Source organism: Hyperoodon ampullatus (genome assembly GCF_949752795.1).
Source record: "Hyperoodon ampullatus genome assembly, chromosome: 7".
Lineage (NCBI taxonomy): Eukaryota > Metazoa > Chordata > Mammalia > Artiodactyla > Ziphiidae > Hyperoodon > Hyperoodon ampullatus.
The window spans coordinates 56,297,201-56,312,094 of NC_136920.1; the positions used below are offsets into that span (position 1 = coordinate 56,297,201).

A 14,894-nucleotide genomic window follows, 5' to 3' on the forward strand; every position below is an offset into this window, starting at 1 on the left:
TTTATTAAACCAAGGACCAGGTGTTGGGTAGGGCCGGTGGGTGGGGGAGGACAGAGCTCTCATTGTCCTGTGGGTGTCCCTGTGGGACCAGCCCCCTGACGCCCACATGGCCACGTATGGCTGGCTTTCACCCAACGCCTCCTCCCCCAACCCATCCCCAGGACACAATATTACAAAAGCGAACAAATGCAATGTCCTTCTTCTTTTACAAATGGCATGTTTCCATCCCCTGCCAGCAGGGACCTGGATGGGGCGGGGGATGGGGGGTGGGGGTGGGGAGGGGGCGGGGGAGTGGGGGGGTTGAAAGTGACAGTCCATTAAAAAGGCAACAACTTTTATTAACCGCATGCTAAGGAGAGAGCCCAGGGCTGGGAAGCTGAGATGCCACCCTGGCGGCGGAGCATAAACATGGGTGGGGTCTCCCCTACCTCCTTCACTGTATTCTCAGTAGGATGAGCTGTCGGGCATAGGGCCAGTGGGGTCTGAGGGAGCTCAGGAGCTCAGGGCCTGGAGGGGCTCCAGGACTGCATCTAGAGGCAGTACCTCAGGGGTCAATGGGCGCATTTCCATTCTTGATGCTGGGGGACCACCCTCCCCCCAGTGGGAAACTGGCAGGGCTGGGACTGGTATCCCTGAGGCTTCTAGAGGCTCCGAGGTGAACTGACTTAGCCTGTGCCACAGCGGGTTACCGGGCCCAGAGTGCCACCCCCGAGGCCCTGGTCTCTCCTTCTGGGGACGACAGGGAAAGGGCACAAATGGCAGGATGTGAGTCTTGGAAGCAAGGGGAAGCCCAGAAAGGGGAGAGGGAGGGCATGATTTAGAGAAGAGAGAAAAGTGCAAAGGGGCCCTGCTGGGAGGCTGGACATTGGGTCCATTCACGCTTCTGCCACTGTAGGACCTCAGAATAGCATTTTTCCTTCCCTAGGCCTGAGTTTCCCCATCTGGCACATGAGGAGGTGGACTAGATTTTTTTCTCCAGTCCTTTCTATAAAGTTCTATCCAGAGTTCTAGGGGAAGAAAAAAGGATGAAGTAGGCCTCACACGCCCAGAGCAAAGAGAGGGCTGTGTCGTAAAAGAAACCCATGCCTGAGTGGCTGGACCTCTGCCCCGCAGCACTACCTCCCGCCCGCCCTCCTCCTGTCATGGGTCAGGTTGGTCCAGGCCTCAGGGAAGGCACTTTGGGGACAAGTAGGGAAGGACAGCAGGGGACTGCTGTCTGGTTTGGCATCGAAGACCCTCGGCTTATGGTCTGGGGAGCAACATAGACAAATGGGCGAAACCTTGCTCCTGGGTGTGGGTCCCAGGTCCAAAGCCTCTCTTTCAATGATGCTGCCACACAGGCCTGCAGAGTCCCTGCTGGCATTGGCACATTAAAATATAAATTACCCAGGACCCGAGGGAGCCCAGGGCGAAGTCTGTTACATGGCCCCAGGCCACACCATTCGTCACAAGGTATCAGCTAATTCCTGGGTGTGTATGCAGTGCAGGGCCACCTTGGGGGCGGAGCCAGGCTGCCGGGGGTAGGTGCCCTCCCGCACCAGGCGCCGGCACTGCATGCCCTGGCCCACGCTGACGCTCTGCAGCGCTGGGAGGTGGAGAAGCAGCTTCTCGGGCAGGGGCACCAGGCCCGTGCCTGACAGGTCCAGCTCCTGCAGGGAGCCCAGGCCTGAGAACACCTCGGGTCCTGCCCACTTGAGCTTGGGGTTGCTTGACAAATCCAGGACCTGCAGGCCCTGTAGCTCACGGAAGCCATAGGGCGCCAGCTGGGGGAGATGCTGCAGGCTGCCCAGCGACAGGTGTGTAAGGCCCGCCAGCCCCTCGAAGGCCCCTGGGCCGATGGCCGCCAGTGGGTTCCCGTCCAAGCTCAGGTAGCGCAGGGGCAAGTCCCGGAGGTCGGGCACGGTGTGCAGCCGGTTCCAGGCCAGGTTCAGGCTCTGGATGGTGGGGGCCGGCAGGCTGGCCCGCGCGGGGTGGGGCACGAGGCTGTGGAGGAGGTTGTGCGAGAGGTCCACGTGCAGCGCCCTGCCCTGGCTGTGGGTGGCGAAGGCGGACACGGAGACCTCGCGGAGCCGGTTGTGGCTCAGGTTCACGTCGCTCAGGGGCGAGCTGGTGAAGCTCTCGGCGGGCAGGGTGGCCAGGCCATTGTGGCTGAGGTCAAGTGACTCCAGGTAGCGAAGGCGGGAGAAGGCCGTGGGCGAGAACCTGGTGAGCAGGTTGTGGCTGAGATCCAGGCCGGCCAGCGTGGTGTAGCCTGGGCCTGCCAGCATGGACTCGTTCACCGTCTCCAGCCGGTTGGAAGACAGGTCCAGGTGGGCTGTGTCCAGGGGGATGGGCACGGGCACGATGTGAGGGCCCAGGCCACTGCAATCCACTCGCGTCAGGCTGAAGCTGTCGAAGAGGCCGAAGGTCTCCACCTCACACTGGCATCCAGGGAAGCAGGGCCGGGTGGTCTGGGCCTCACCGGCGGCCAGCAACAGCAGCAGGGGCCACAGCATGGTGTGGGCTAGAAAGAGAGCCACAGGTGAGGGCTGGCGGCAGGCACCCCATACCAGATGGTTCTAAGCCACCCCGTAAGACACCAGCCGATGTGTGTAGGCACAGCTGCAAATTGCCACCAGCCCCTCAGTGCCCCCAGACGCTTTCCCTGAATACCCCTCCGTATATACTTCCTAGTCCCTATTCCTCTCTGGCCTTAGTCTCCCCAACTGTATGGTAAAGGGGGTTAGGCCAGATGGCTGGATTTTAAACTGGAAGCAGGAGAACCCTTCCTTAAATAAGATTAGCAGGTGAGAGTGGGCCTGTTCTGGTTGAAGTGAAGGTGAGGGCCTGGAGCCTTCCTTGGATGTTAAGGAACCCAGTTGGAAACGCACTGTACAGGATGGGTCTTTGGCTGGCCTCTCCAGCTCTGAGGGTCTAGGGTTCATGGGTTCATCTTGACCCAGGCCCTACTGCGGAGGGGTCACAGCACCCCTAGCTTAGGGGTTAGGGTATTCCATTTACCTCTGCTGAGCATATGTTACATGCTGGGTGCTATGTGCTGGGTGCTGTGCTAGCTGCCTCCCTGCATGGTCCCACTTAACCCTCACAACCACAAAAACTGCAAGGCAGCAATGCTGTCACCACTTCACGAAGAGGGAACTGAAACTTAGAGAGGTTCAGAAAGTCATGCATGGCCACAAGGAAGTGGGAGTGGAACCCAATGGCTCACTGCCATGGTTTGGCAGTGGCTGAGCCATGCCTGAGACCCGCACTCCAGCTTCCCAGACAGAGGCCTCTTCCTGCAAGGGGGGTCTGCAATGACTGTCCGCCCCTCACTCCTTTTGCGGGTAACAGTGGCTGGGTCCACAGTCCTAAGCCCTCTCACCTGGCCTGGCCTCCAGAGGCAGGATCCTTCATTCCAGTTGGGGACCCTGTGCCAAGCCCCTTCCCCCTTGCCCTGCCCTGACCCCCAGCTATTAGGGCTGTTCCACCTCTTTGGCCCTTCCTTTAACCTAGGGCAGGCGGCTGGGCTGGTTCCCCCATTATACAAATAAAGAAATAGAGGCTCAGAGAGGAAAAGGGTTTTACCCCAAACCAGTAAAAAGCAGGGCAGGATTAGAACCCAGGCCCGCTCAGTCCCAATTCCTCTATTTTCATCTGCTGCCTCCAGCAGGACTGGCAGGAGAGATGGGGTCCAAGAGGGGCTCTTCCCACTGACACAGGCTACGATGCAAGCTACTGCCTCTCCCCTGGCTTCAGTTTCTCTCTGGACAATTGTAACAGCAGCTGCCATTGACGCCGGGCACTACATGTACACTGTCACCTTCAGTCCTCATACCCATGCACGTCTGTAGCTCCTCAGACAGTGGTGCTCACAGGAGGAGGAGAGAGAGGGTTGAGCAGTGAAAGCCTCTAACTGGACAGTCTGTGGCTACACTCTCCCTCTGCACAGCAGCCACTCAGCCCTCGAGATAGAGGGCACTAACTAAGCCTCACTCTAGCAGGTTCTTCAGCTCTGCACCCTTGCCCCGCTGCTTCATCTTCCCCCAACCTGTTCCTCCCCCTGGGCTTCAGGGAGGGGTGGACCTGGGACCTGCCCACCTTGTGGACTGGGGGTGGCTGTGGAGGGAGCAGCAGGATAGCATTACTAGCCCTACATGAAAGTTTAAAGGGGCAGCCACTTGATCTGCACTTGGGCTCGGAGCACAGGCAGGGAGAAGGGGCGCTATTCTCCCCTGCCCCCCTATGTGGGCCCCTCCTCTCCTGCCCCGTTCTGCTGTAGAGTCCAATTTGAGGATTAAACCCGGCCCAGGTGCATCCTGGGCTTGGCCCCAATTGAGGCAGGACAGAGTGTTCCAGTGTCTGGAACTGAAAGGAACATATTAAGTTACCTCACACCCCCTTTGTTCCCCCGGTGAGCTTCTCACCGCAGGGGTTCATTACCACCTAGGGCCTCCTCTTCCCTGCTAAGCTGATCTGCCCATACCTACCCTTCCTGGGGTTTAAACAAACACCAAAGACGCACAAAAAGGCCCTAAGATTACCCTTTGGTTCCCAAAGGTGATTATACAATGTGCCTCTTAAGTGCCAAATGGCCCCTCATGAGCTCCTGCTTCTGTAACACCGCCCAACGCTCCCCCTCCCCCTCTAGAGAGGGGGCCTCTCAGGCCTCGGCTTCGTCCTCTCTACCACAAGGCAGTATTTCCTGCCCTCCTCACATACGTTGACGCAACTTTCACTGTAGTGCGATGCAAACTGTGAAGAGCTGTGCACACGTGCTGAGTGGTCACCACTGAGCCACGGAGGCAATGGTGGTGACAGCTGATACAGAGGGAGCAGGAGTGTAGATTGAGACCCGCCTGGGTAACTGTGCTTGTGAGGCTCCCAGGGCACTGTGGACAAGGTCTCTGCTCAGCCCTGCACGGTGGACACCTCTCCCTCGGCCGCTGTTCTGTGCTAGGTCTGGACGTTAAGTGGAAAGTGCTGACAGTGACAGAGCCTGTCCTCACTAAGTGCTGGACACATGTTCCCTCATGCCATCCCGTCACTCCAGGAGGTAAGCAGCCTTATGTTCATGTTACAGTGGAGGAAACCGAGGATGGCAAGAGGAAGGTAGCAGAGCCAGGAGGTGAACTCAGGCCTTTGTAACCTCGTAACTGGCTTGGTTCAAGTGGAACGTGTACTTCTGTGTGTTGCTGGGGAAAGAAGAGCTAAGCATCCAGAGTCCTAGGGCCACGCTCCAGCTGCCATCGGCTGCTGGGACAGGTAGGTACCAAGCTTTCTAATACTCAGTGGCTCTGGGGCTTTCCTGAGGTCACAGCGGAGCTCAGGGTCCTCTCAGGGCCATCCAAGGCTGTTGGGAGAAGAGAAGGAAGAAATCTCTGAGATGCCTCACAACTTTGCACCCAGAAGGGGGCAGAGGCAGAGGTGTGGGCTAGTGGTCTTTGAGGGTCAGTGCCCCTGTTCTGCTTAGAGGCAATGTCCCCTTTGGGGTAACATAAGGAGGGGTGCCTTCATGTGAGTGTCTCACAAGACGCTGGGGTCTGGCATTGCTGCTTGGAGCAAAAGATCCAGGAGCCAAGGGGAGGGCAGAATTTTCCCAGGAGGAAACTGAGGGAAGATAAGGAAATCCCCTGTTGGGGGCACAGTCCCTGATAATTTCCAAAAGACCTTTGCTCATTTGAGCTGTGAGGGATGCAGAGCAGTGCATGCAATCCCTCACTTTAGTGATGAGGAAGCTGCGGCCCAGAGAGCATGCAGTGACTTGTCCCTGGGTCCTCAGTGAGGTGATGGCAGCCAATGCTCAGGCTCTGACTCCTGACTCCTGGCTCCAGGACCAAGATTTCCAGCCCAGTCAAGATGCCTGTGGAATCTCCCAGGGATCTTATGGAGTCAATAAAAATAATGCTCAGAAGAGTCTGCAACCTCATGGAGGAGGGGGCTGATGCCATAATGCTAGAGATCATAAGGATAAATTGCATGCTAAGAAAAGTATAACTATGCATTAAAAAAAAAAACAATGTAAATCGTAATTTTAGAAAGTCTAGAAGAAAATACGTCAACCCAGTAGTGGTCTTTCCTTAGATGGTAGAACTTTGAGTGGTTTAACCATGTCTTAATCTCCTTTTCTCCTCTTATTTCCTCTCTTATAGTAAAAAATATCTATAAAACACACTGAGTAATGAAGCTTCCTAATAGGACTGCCTCATGGCCATCTCTGCTTTCTCTGATCTTGGCTAGCCACAATCTGAGCCCCAGTCTCCTCATCTGTAAAATAGAGATGTTAAGAGCCATCTCACAGGCCTGTCACGAGGATGAAACATAATGGTGGGAGTAAGGCACCCAAGCAGGGTTCCCAGCACAGGCGAAGGGTGCAGTGGGGACCCCCTGCCTCCCTCCACAGATGGGAGTGGGTGGGGTGGGGATAAGTGGGTGGGCCTAACCCCATCTCTCTTGCTCCTTCCTCCAGCAAATATGTATCAAACATGACAAAGCTCTTACCACTGCCCTGCTGGAAAGCAGTTCTTCCCTAGGAAGCCACACTATGACTATGCTGTTTCTCAACAGGGCTGCTGGGTCTGGGAAGGGATGAGTAATGTGAGTTCCTCTTCACAGAAACCATTAGCCTCAGCTCCACGGAGAGGAAAGGCCTTCTTAGAGAGTGAGAAGGCCTTGGACACCAACTTGCAGTGTGAACAGAGCAAGTCACTTTACCTGGACCAGTTCCTTCAGCTGTGAACCTGGAATGCTAATGATGGTCCTATCAGGCTCAGAGAGGATGGCTGTGAAGATTAGACTGAGAAGACCAATGCCCCAGTAGAGAAATGAGGCCCCAAGGGGTAGAAGCCACGTAATGGAAACACTGTACCTTTTCATTTTACCTATAATATCCATAGCCACTGCAGACAGAATTAATCAACCACAGCACTAAATCGCTAAGTGCAAGGCAGTGTGCTAGGCCGTGTGAGGTGTACGTTGGGGTCAGGGTGGGAGATCCCAGGGCCCCTGTCCTCATGGGGCTTACAAATCTGCAACGGGGACAGGAGAACAACTCATATCAAGATCACTAGCACCTGCCTTAGATCCAGGAGATCAGGACTCTAGTTCCGGATCTGCTACTAACTGTGTGACCTTCACAGTTTTCTTTCTTTCCTGGAGCCTCAGTTTTCTTTTCTGTGTAGTACTGACTCTGCCTCCCTCCCTCCCTCTGGGACCCTGTGATCTACCCTCGGGAGAAAGGGAAAGGCAGACAGGTATTCACCATGGAAGGCCAGGGGGGATCTCTGGCCCAGGATACATCACTTACTTTCCAAACCCTGACCTGCAGATAAAAGGCATCTACTGATCAGCCAGGTTATAGAACACAAGGGCAGCAGGACAAAGGCTTAGTAACTGTACCCACCCTTGGTTAGGGGGATACAGCACAAGGTCCTCTGGGCAAGGGCCATGAGTTATTCCTTGTTGGGCCCACTGTGACTCTAAGGAGAGTGTACAGATGGCCCGTGAAGTCAAAAGAGTCAGTGGTGTGGCCCTAACAGGCCCCAGGCAGGTCTCCCCACTGCGACACTCCAGACCCTGCTAGGAGAACCTCTAAAACAGCTTTGGCTACATCATCCCCCCTCTCAAAAACCATGTGACTTCTACTTTACCTACAGAAATCAAGTTCCCTCTGGCACAGAGGTATCTGCAAGTTGTCCCCACCTTCCTCCCTCCTTCAGCTGAACTCTCCTCTTGATCTGAACCTATGGTGGTGGCCTTTGGACAACTCTCAGCCTCTGCTCATACTTTTCCAAACTCAGAGAATTCCAGGGCTGGAGAGCTGGAAGGCCCCTCAGAGATCACAAGTAACTGAGGCCCAGAGACGGGCAGTGATTGCAAGTAAACGGCAGAGCAGGACCCAGGACCTGGGTTCTGATGCCTCACACTATTGCCAGGACTGCCGCATCCCCAGGCCTGCCCTGGCCCTGCCAGTGGAACAAAGCCCGTTCTGTCCACTCAGGGTCCGGGGCCACGCCCCCTCCTTTCCTTGCTCCCAGGCCGGGCCTCTCACACCACACTATCAACACACCTCCTTCAGACACACACTCGGTAAATTCTCTGCCGTTATTTACCCGCCCGTTTCTATTTACCCGCCCGTTTCCTGACTTGAAGTGTGAGCAGCTTGGGGCAGTGACCCTGCCTTCTTCAGCTGTTCATCCCTTCCCCTACCTGGGGCCGCAGCCAGGCCTGGCAGGCCCGGCAAACACGCTGGATGAATGAAGAGCCCAGAATTTAGAGTCAACCACGGAACTCACACCCGGCTGTGAATTCAGCTCTGTACCTACTAGCCTTGGGCACGTCTCAACCTTGCTGAGGCTCAGTGTCCTCAACAAGGGCGACAACACAGGGTTGGTGAAAGCATTAGGGGACAGCGTGTGAAACAGGCAGCTCAACTGCCACACCTTGAGTGCTGAATGCATAGTAGACAATGATGGTGATGATTTATTAAGCTTCCTGAAGGCAATGACCTTGTTATTCCTTGTTCTGTTCCTCCCTACCCAACTACCCAAAGAGGTGCCAGCACCCGGCGGATCTGTGACTACTGTGCTAACATCCTCTGGTCACCGTGCTGGTGTCTGCTGACAAGGCCCCAACCTCCCTCCTCCTCTGAGGAGGGCTCTCTGGGGTTAGGGATTCCAGCTCCGGTCCTCCTGGCTCCAGCTGCCTGCCCGTGGTGCTGTGCCCCAGCATCTCAGGCCCCTAGATTTGCCAGCTCCTCACCACAACTTCAAAGGGGAGTCCCTGGCCAAGGGGTGAGGCGGGCAGGGGGCCGAGCTCCCACCTGAGACGGGCTCTGTCTCCACCGGCTGCTCCATGCTGAGACGCCTCCAGCCCTACTTATGTTCATCGTGAGCTCCCTCAAGCTGACGCCAACGAAATCCCCAGGTGGAAATTCCATTAACGTCCTGGCCCCCAGTGGCTTAGTCAGTTCTGGAAACGCAAGGCAAAAAGAACGTCAGGGCCAAACTCCCGGAGCCTTGCGGGTCGGCTCCCCCAACAGAAGCTCTAACGCCGCACATCTGTACAAACACGTCAGCTCGCCACGCACTTCTACAGCAGCATCTGGTTTCTGCCTCACCACAACCCTTGACCGTGGGGATTACTGTCCCTGTTTTGCAGACAAGGAGACTGACATTCAGCTGAGGAGGAGAGGAACCAGGTCTCAAACCTACGTCTGAGCTCCAAACCCAATGCTCCTTATATGGCTGTGCCCCAACTTACAAACGGGCATGTGTGGATCGTGCTGGACTATAATTACACTTACCTGTCTGTCCTCCTGTGGGCAGGAACGGGGTTAGGTTTACTTTTATGTCCTTGGGCCTGAGTGCCGGGTCTGGCACAGAGCAGGTACTATATGAAGATATACCAGGCATTTAGAATACTACCACCTCGCCAAAGGATACCTCTCAACCTTCCCAGTGCCTCCTCAGCTCTTATCTGTTCAGTCACCCTGCAAGATCAGCAGGTTACATGGCATTGTATCTATTTTACAGCTGCGTAGAGACCCAGAGAGGTTCGGTGATCTGCCCAGAGTCACACAGCCAGTGAGGTCAGAGGCTGGACTCAGAATCCAGGTGTTCTGACACCGAATGCCTAGCTTCCTCCATGACATCATCCCTGGAGGATAATCTACAGGGAAACAGACAAGGATCCCAAGACTATTTTCTCCATTCTGAAGCTTCGCAAGTTCCCTTTGGCCTGAGGCATGTGTGGACACACGGGCAGGCAGTGTGGGGCAGAGGAAATGGGTTTTACGGTCAGGCACACCAGGTTCCAGCCCCACCATACCTCACCTGCCAGGAGGCCCTCTCCCCTCTGAGTCTTCGTCTTCATCTGTAACATGGTGAGAAACCTAGTACTGCTCCCAGCAGGCCACTGGGATGATCACACAAGGTAAAGTGAAGACTCAGCCCTGGGCCTGGTACACACCGGTGCTCACTGCATGTGGGTTCCTGCCCCCTAATGGGTGATTTCAGGGGCCAGGAAAGAAAAAGGAGCCATGACACCAGCAGATCTGAAAGCAAGGCAGGGGCAGAGGATAGAGAAGACTACAGAGCAGATTCTTCCTTGGATTCTCTCCCAGTGCACCATCCAGGGTCCCGCTTGGGCTACAAGCACTGACCAGGCTCTACCAGGGAGGTGGTGAGTTTGGAAAGGTCGCAGAGGCCAAAGCAGGCTGAAGGAGTTGTGTCACCTGTGACGGAATGAGACTCAGCAGCTACCACTGGGTGGGTGGCTCACTGTCTTCCCCCCCTCCCTCCCCCTCCCCCGCCCCAACCTTGCACAGGTCAGGTTCAGGAGACCTCCTGGCCTGGATTGCTCCAACAGCCTTGTTCCTGGCCCTCTGCTTCCAACTGCCGGCCATGCTGGGCACCAGAGTATAATCCCGACAGAAGACCAGGACCCCATCACTGCTCCTGGTTTAAAACCTATCCTGCAAAGACAGCTTGCTAGTCTAGAGGCCCGTCTTATTCATCGGGCCCCACATCTCTGCACAGGCTGTTCCCTCAGATGAAGATGACAGAGACACCCTTCTTTTCTTTGTTTTCCATGCAAACTCTCACTCATTCGATTCAAAAGTCACTTCCATGTATAAGTATCATGTCATCTTCAAACAGTGACAGTTTTACTTCTTTTCTGATTTGGATTCCTTTTATTTCTTTTTCTTCTCTGATTGCTGTGGCTAAAACTTCCAAAACTATGTTGAATAATAGTGGTGAGAGTGGGCAACCACATAGCTGATTCACTTTGTTATACAGCAGAAACTAACACAACACTGTAAAGCAACTATACTCTAATAAAGATGTTAAAAAAAAAAAAAAGTCACCTCCTCTGTGAGGTCTTTCCAGTCTAACCTGCCCGTCATCCAGTAAAAGGTCACCCTCTCCCTGGGCTCCAGTGGCCCCTGGGTGGCCCCGTCAAGATACGACACACTTTGTGCTGTGTGGCCATCTCCAAATCTGACCGTCCATCTCCTCTCCTGTGTGGGGCCTGGCCATGCGAACGGGATAAGCCAGATGAGTGAAATGTCCTAGGCAAAAAGCTTCCCTCTGCTTAGGAGAGGGTACCAGTGGTCCAAGCTTGCAGGATACTTAGGGCTTTCCTGGGGGGTGATATCAAGTTTAGAACCATAGTAGATGCTGGCTCTGCCTTCTATTGTCAGTGCAATCCAACAAATGTCTGCATGATGTAATACAGACTACAAACCTCTTCTCGTTTTATTAGCACATGTAATTCATTATCCTATTTAACATTCACAACAGATCAGTGAGACCGGAATTACTAACCTCATTTGAAGGATGAGGAGACTGAGAATCAGAGAGGTAGAGTTGCTTGCCTAAGGCCACAGAGCTAGGAAGCAATGAAGTAAGTGAAAATCTCCTCTGACTCTAAGAGGCTGGAGCACTTAGCCTCCAGATTGGTCTCCCAGGCTCCAGTACCACCCACAAGCCAGAGGAAGGTTTCCTAGAATTACCAACCCCACCCTGTCATGCCAGTTTAAAAAACCCTCCAGCAGTTCTCCACTGCCTAAATCCCAGCTCCTAGGTCTGGCATTCAAGGCCCTCATATTTGGCCCCTGCCTTCCTTCCCAGCCTCAAGTTGAATTCCAACCCTCCCTCTCCAACCTTGCATCTGACAGTCCACAATGCTGACCACCCCTGCGCTGTTTCAGAACACACAGAGCCGGGCAGGGCAGTTCCCTCTGTGGGAGATACCTCCTGCCTCCTTCCCGGGTGTATTCACCTGGGTTCCCCAGCCTGCTGCTTTCCAGCCTTCCCTTCCTGGGCTGTAGGGGCTCCAGCCCACCTTACTTCATCCCTACCTAACTTCAAAGCCACCTCCCCTCTCCCTCTTCAAAAGAGCAAATTAGTGCCTGGGAATTGGTCAAGTCAGAATGGAGGTGTTAAATATCAAAGTGTTTCCAGGTTCTAGGATCTCAACCAGTCAGCCAGAACAGGAAGGGAGGAGAGAAGCTGTCAGCACCTCCCTTTCCAGAAGGGAAACTGAGGCCCAAAGAGGGAAAGGAAAGTGCCCACAGTGAGGTGAGTGGCTTGCGCCCATCCTTCACGTCCGCAGCATCAAGCAAAATTCTAGGTTAAAGACTGGGATGGGTGGGGGTTAGGGGCAGGGGAGGGGAGGTGTTAAAGGGTTATCTTTGCCACCTAGGATCAAAAGGAGGCTCCCGGCAGCCTGAGCCCCTCCTTCTCAGGTCAGACCGGAGCTCTGCAAGTCTGGACTTATCCGAAGGGTAGAGCAGGCAGGGAGGATCAGAAGCTCCTGAGTCACCTCCTCACCCAGGCCAAGTGTGGGCGGGCACTGCACCCCAGGCCTTCTCTGCCTGCGTTGGTTATCGCCACCGCACTGCTCTGCCCCGCGAGGGAGTTCTCACCCCCTTCCATTACAAGGTGACTGCGGCTCAGAGAGCCTGAGCAACTTTTGCCCAGTGCCATATTGTGGGCCAGTGGACATCCCATTCGAAACTATAGTGTGTGCAAGGTTCCTCCTCCCAGCAGCCCAGCTGGAGGTCCCGGGAGCCGGCGCCGCGGGCAGCCGTCGTCGCCTTCTCACCTACGGGATTGGAGGGCTCGACCCCCCCCCCGCCCCCGCCCCCCGCCCGGGGCAGGATACAAACGGAGAGCGGATCTCAAAGCGGAGCCGGGGGCAGTGGCTGGCCTCTCCGCCAAGCAGACACATCTTTCTCGGTCACATACACTCTCTCCGAGGAGCGTGGGGCGGGCAACACCAGCTGCCCGCTCCTCTCCTCTCCTCAGCCCCCGATCGGGGGCCAGGACCGGCTGCTTACCTCTCTCCTCCCAGCCGGTTCGGCTGGAGTGTGCGGCACGCTCTGCCCAGCCTCGGCTCGGGTCAGTCCTCAGGCGCTGCCGATTGCCCCACCCACCAATCCTATCCCATCCCCTCGAGGCTCTAAGGACCCATGGAGGTGAATGAGGGGAGGGCTGCCAGCGCCCCCCGCCTGGGCTGCAGGGGGGAGGAGGACGGGCGCTGTTGCCGAGGAACCGGGAGAAAAGTTTGAAGCCAAGTCTGGGCCCGGGTGGACAGCAGGGGAGCGAGGAGTTGGGGCGGTGTCTGGCTCTCGGCGCGCACATACTCCACGGACACCCAACCCAGACACGTCGACAGGCACAGACCACGTACGCGGACACAACGATGCGCCCACCAGCACTCACAACCAAACGCGGGCCCACGAAACGTGGACACAGGCGCAAAACAGCCTCCTCAAATCACGGACATACAAAGGCACAGGCAGATGCATGTCCCCGGACCAAATTCACAAAGACCCACAAACGCGAGATGCACGTGTCCGCACAAAGACCCCAGAGGCGCCGGCCCACGCCCACGGCCCCCGGTCACAGCCTTTGTCTCCTGGAAGCCCCCTTCTAGGTCCGGGTTCCCCACTCTGGCCGAGTCCCGGGCGTCAGGCCGCCGCTGCCGACGCCCTGGGTCCAGGAAAAGTTGAGGGGCCCCGGCCCCGCCCCTGGGTCCAGCGCCGTTCGCTCGCGGGATGGAGCTGCGAGGTTGGGGTGGTGGGGCTACTGTCCTTCGCCCGCTGCGCGGACTCCCGCTCCGCCCGGGGACCCGCACCCACCTGGAAGCCTGCGCCGCAGCCGCCTCGGCACGCTCACCCAGGCGGCCCGGTCGCGGGCCCTCTGGCCGGCGCTTTTCTCAGAGCGGCGCGGCCCGCCCCCCGGCCCCCCGGCCCCCCGGCCCCCGCCCGCCGCTGGGCTCTCCCCGGCCCGCCCAGCGCCCAGTGGCGGCTCTGGCCAGCCGCCGGGCGATTTAGGGAGTGTCGCCAAAGTGCCGGCCTTTCCCGGCGCGTTCCCCGCTCCGCCCCCCGCCCGCCGGCGGAGCCCTTGCCCAGCCCGGGTTCCACCATAGGGAGCGTCTCAAAAGTGCGCACGCAGCTCCCGCCCACTTCAGTCGGCCTTGCTCCCAGCTTCTTGCATCCCGGGTCCCTGCCCCCTTCCGCGGAGCGCCTGAGCTATCTCAGCAGATGGCCTCACGGTCGGGAACATCTGGAGGTCGCTGGAGTGTGTGTGTGTGTGTGTGTGTGTGTGTGTGTGTGTGTGTGTGTGTGTTTGTGTTGGGGGGGGCAGAGAGAGAAAGAGATTGGGTGGTGAGGCTTCCCTCTTCTCGAGTTCATCCCCCCGTTTTTTAAAACGGGTGACAGAGGTCCAGAGACGTTAGTGAGAGGGAGTCCAAGAATCTGAAGCAGGGAAAGACTGGCTGAAAGACGAACCGACAGAGAGGAGAGAGCCAGGCTTGGGCAGAAAAGCTGGCAAGAGAGGAGAGAGAAAGCAACAGACTTTTTTTTGTGTGTGTGGAGGGAACCATCGACTTCTGGTTGGATTTCTAAGAAGGGAAACTGGGAGTGTGACTAGGCAGCAGTTTTTAAGTCGATTCCTCCCCCTGCAGCCCATCCTCTCTCACCCCTCTTTCTGGTAAAAAGTGCAGGAAAGCATCCAAAAAACCTTTTTTACATGGGGGTTGGGGGGAGAAATTGCCTGGTGAATGCATTCCCTAGAAGGGGCTTGGGGGGGTGGTGAGTTTGAGTCTTCCTGTCCACACACCGAGACAATGTCGGGGTGAGGGAGGGGACAGTTCTCATGCACCCCAGAGGTATGTGGCCTGGGGGTTGAGGGAGGTTTTGGCTTTGAACCCTGGACCTCCCAAGAGCTTTCGTGCTGTGCAGAGATTGGGCAGTGTTCCCCTTGCAGTGGCCCAGACTTGCACACCCAGTCTTTTTGCTCCTTCTTTCCTTATTACTTTTTTTTTAAATTAAAAAAAGTTGCTTGGCCGTTTGCGTGTGTGTCTGCTTGTCTGCCTGGGGAAGGAGAGGCAAGTAGGGAGGAGGG

General features: G+C 56.3%; 1 protein-coding gene across 1 annotated transcript; it reads right to left on the reverse strand.

Annotated features, from left to right (window-relative positions):
* Positions 1-1,445: 1,445 nt before the first annotated feature.
* On the reverse strand, positions 1,446-13,673 carry TSKU (tsukushi, small leucine rich proteoglycan; the record flags this gene model as incomplete). The annotated part of the gene is made up of 2 exons (XM_079707794.1): positions 13,628-13,673; positions 1,446-2,503 (listed from the first exon to the last, which is right to left on the reverse strand). Exon 2 carries the CDS (start codon positions 2,493-2,495, stop codon positions 1,446-1,448), a length of 1,050 nt encoding a protein of 349 aa, XP_079563920.1. The 5' UTR covers positions 2,496-2,503; positions 13,628-13,673.
* Positions 13,674-14,894: the final 1,221 nt, after the last annotated feature.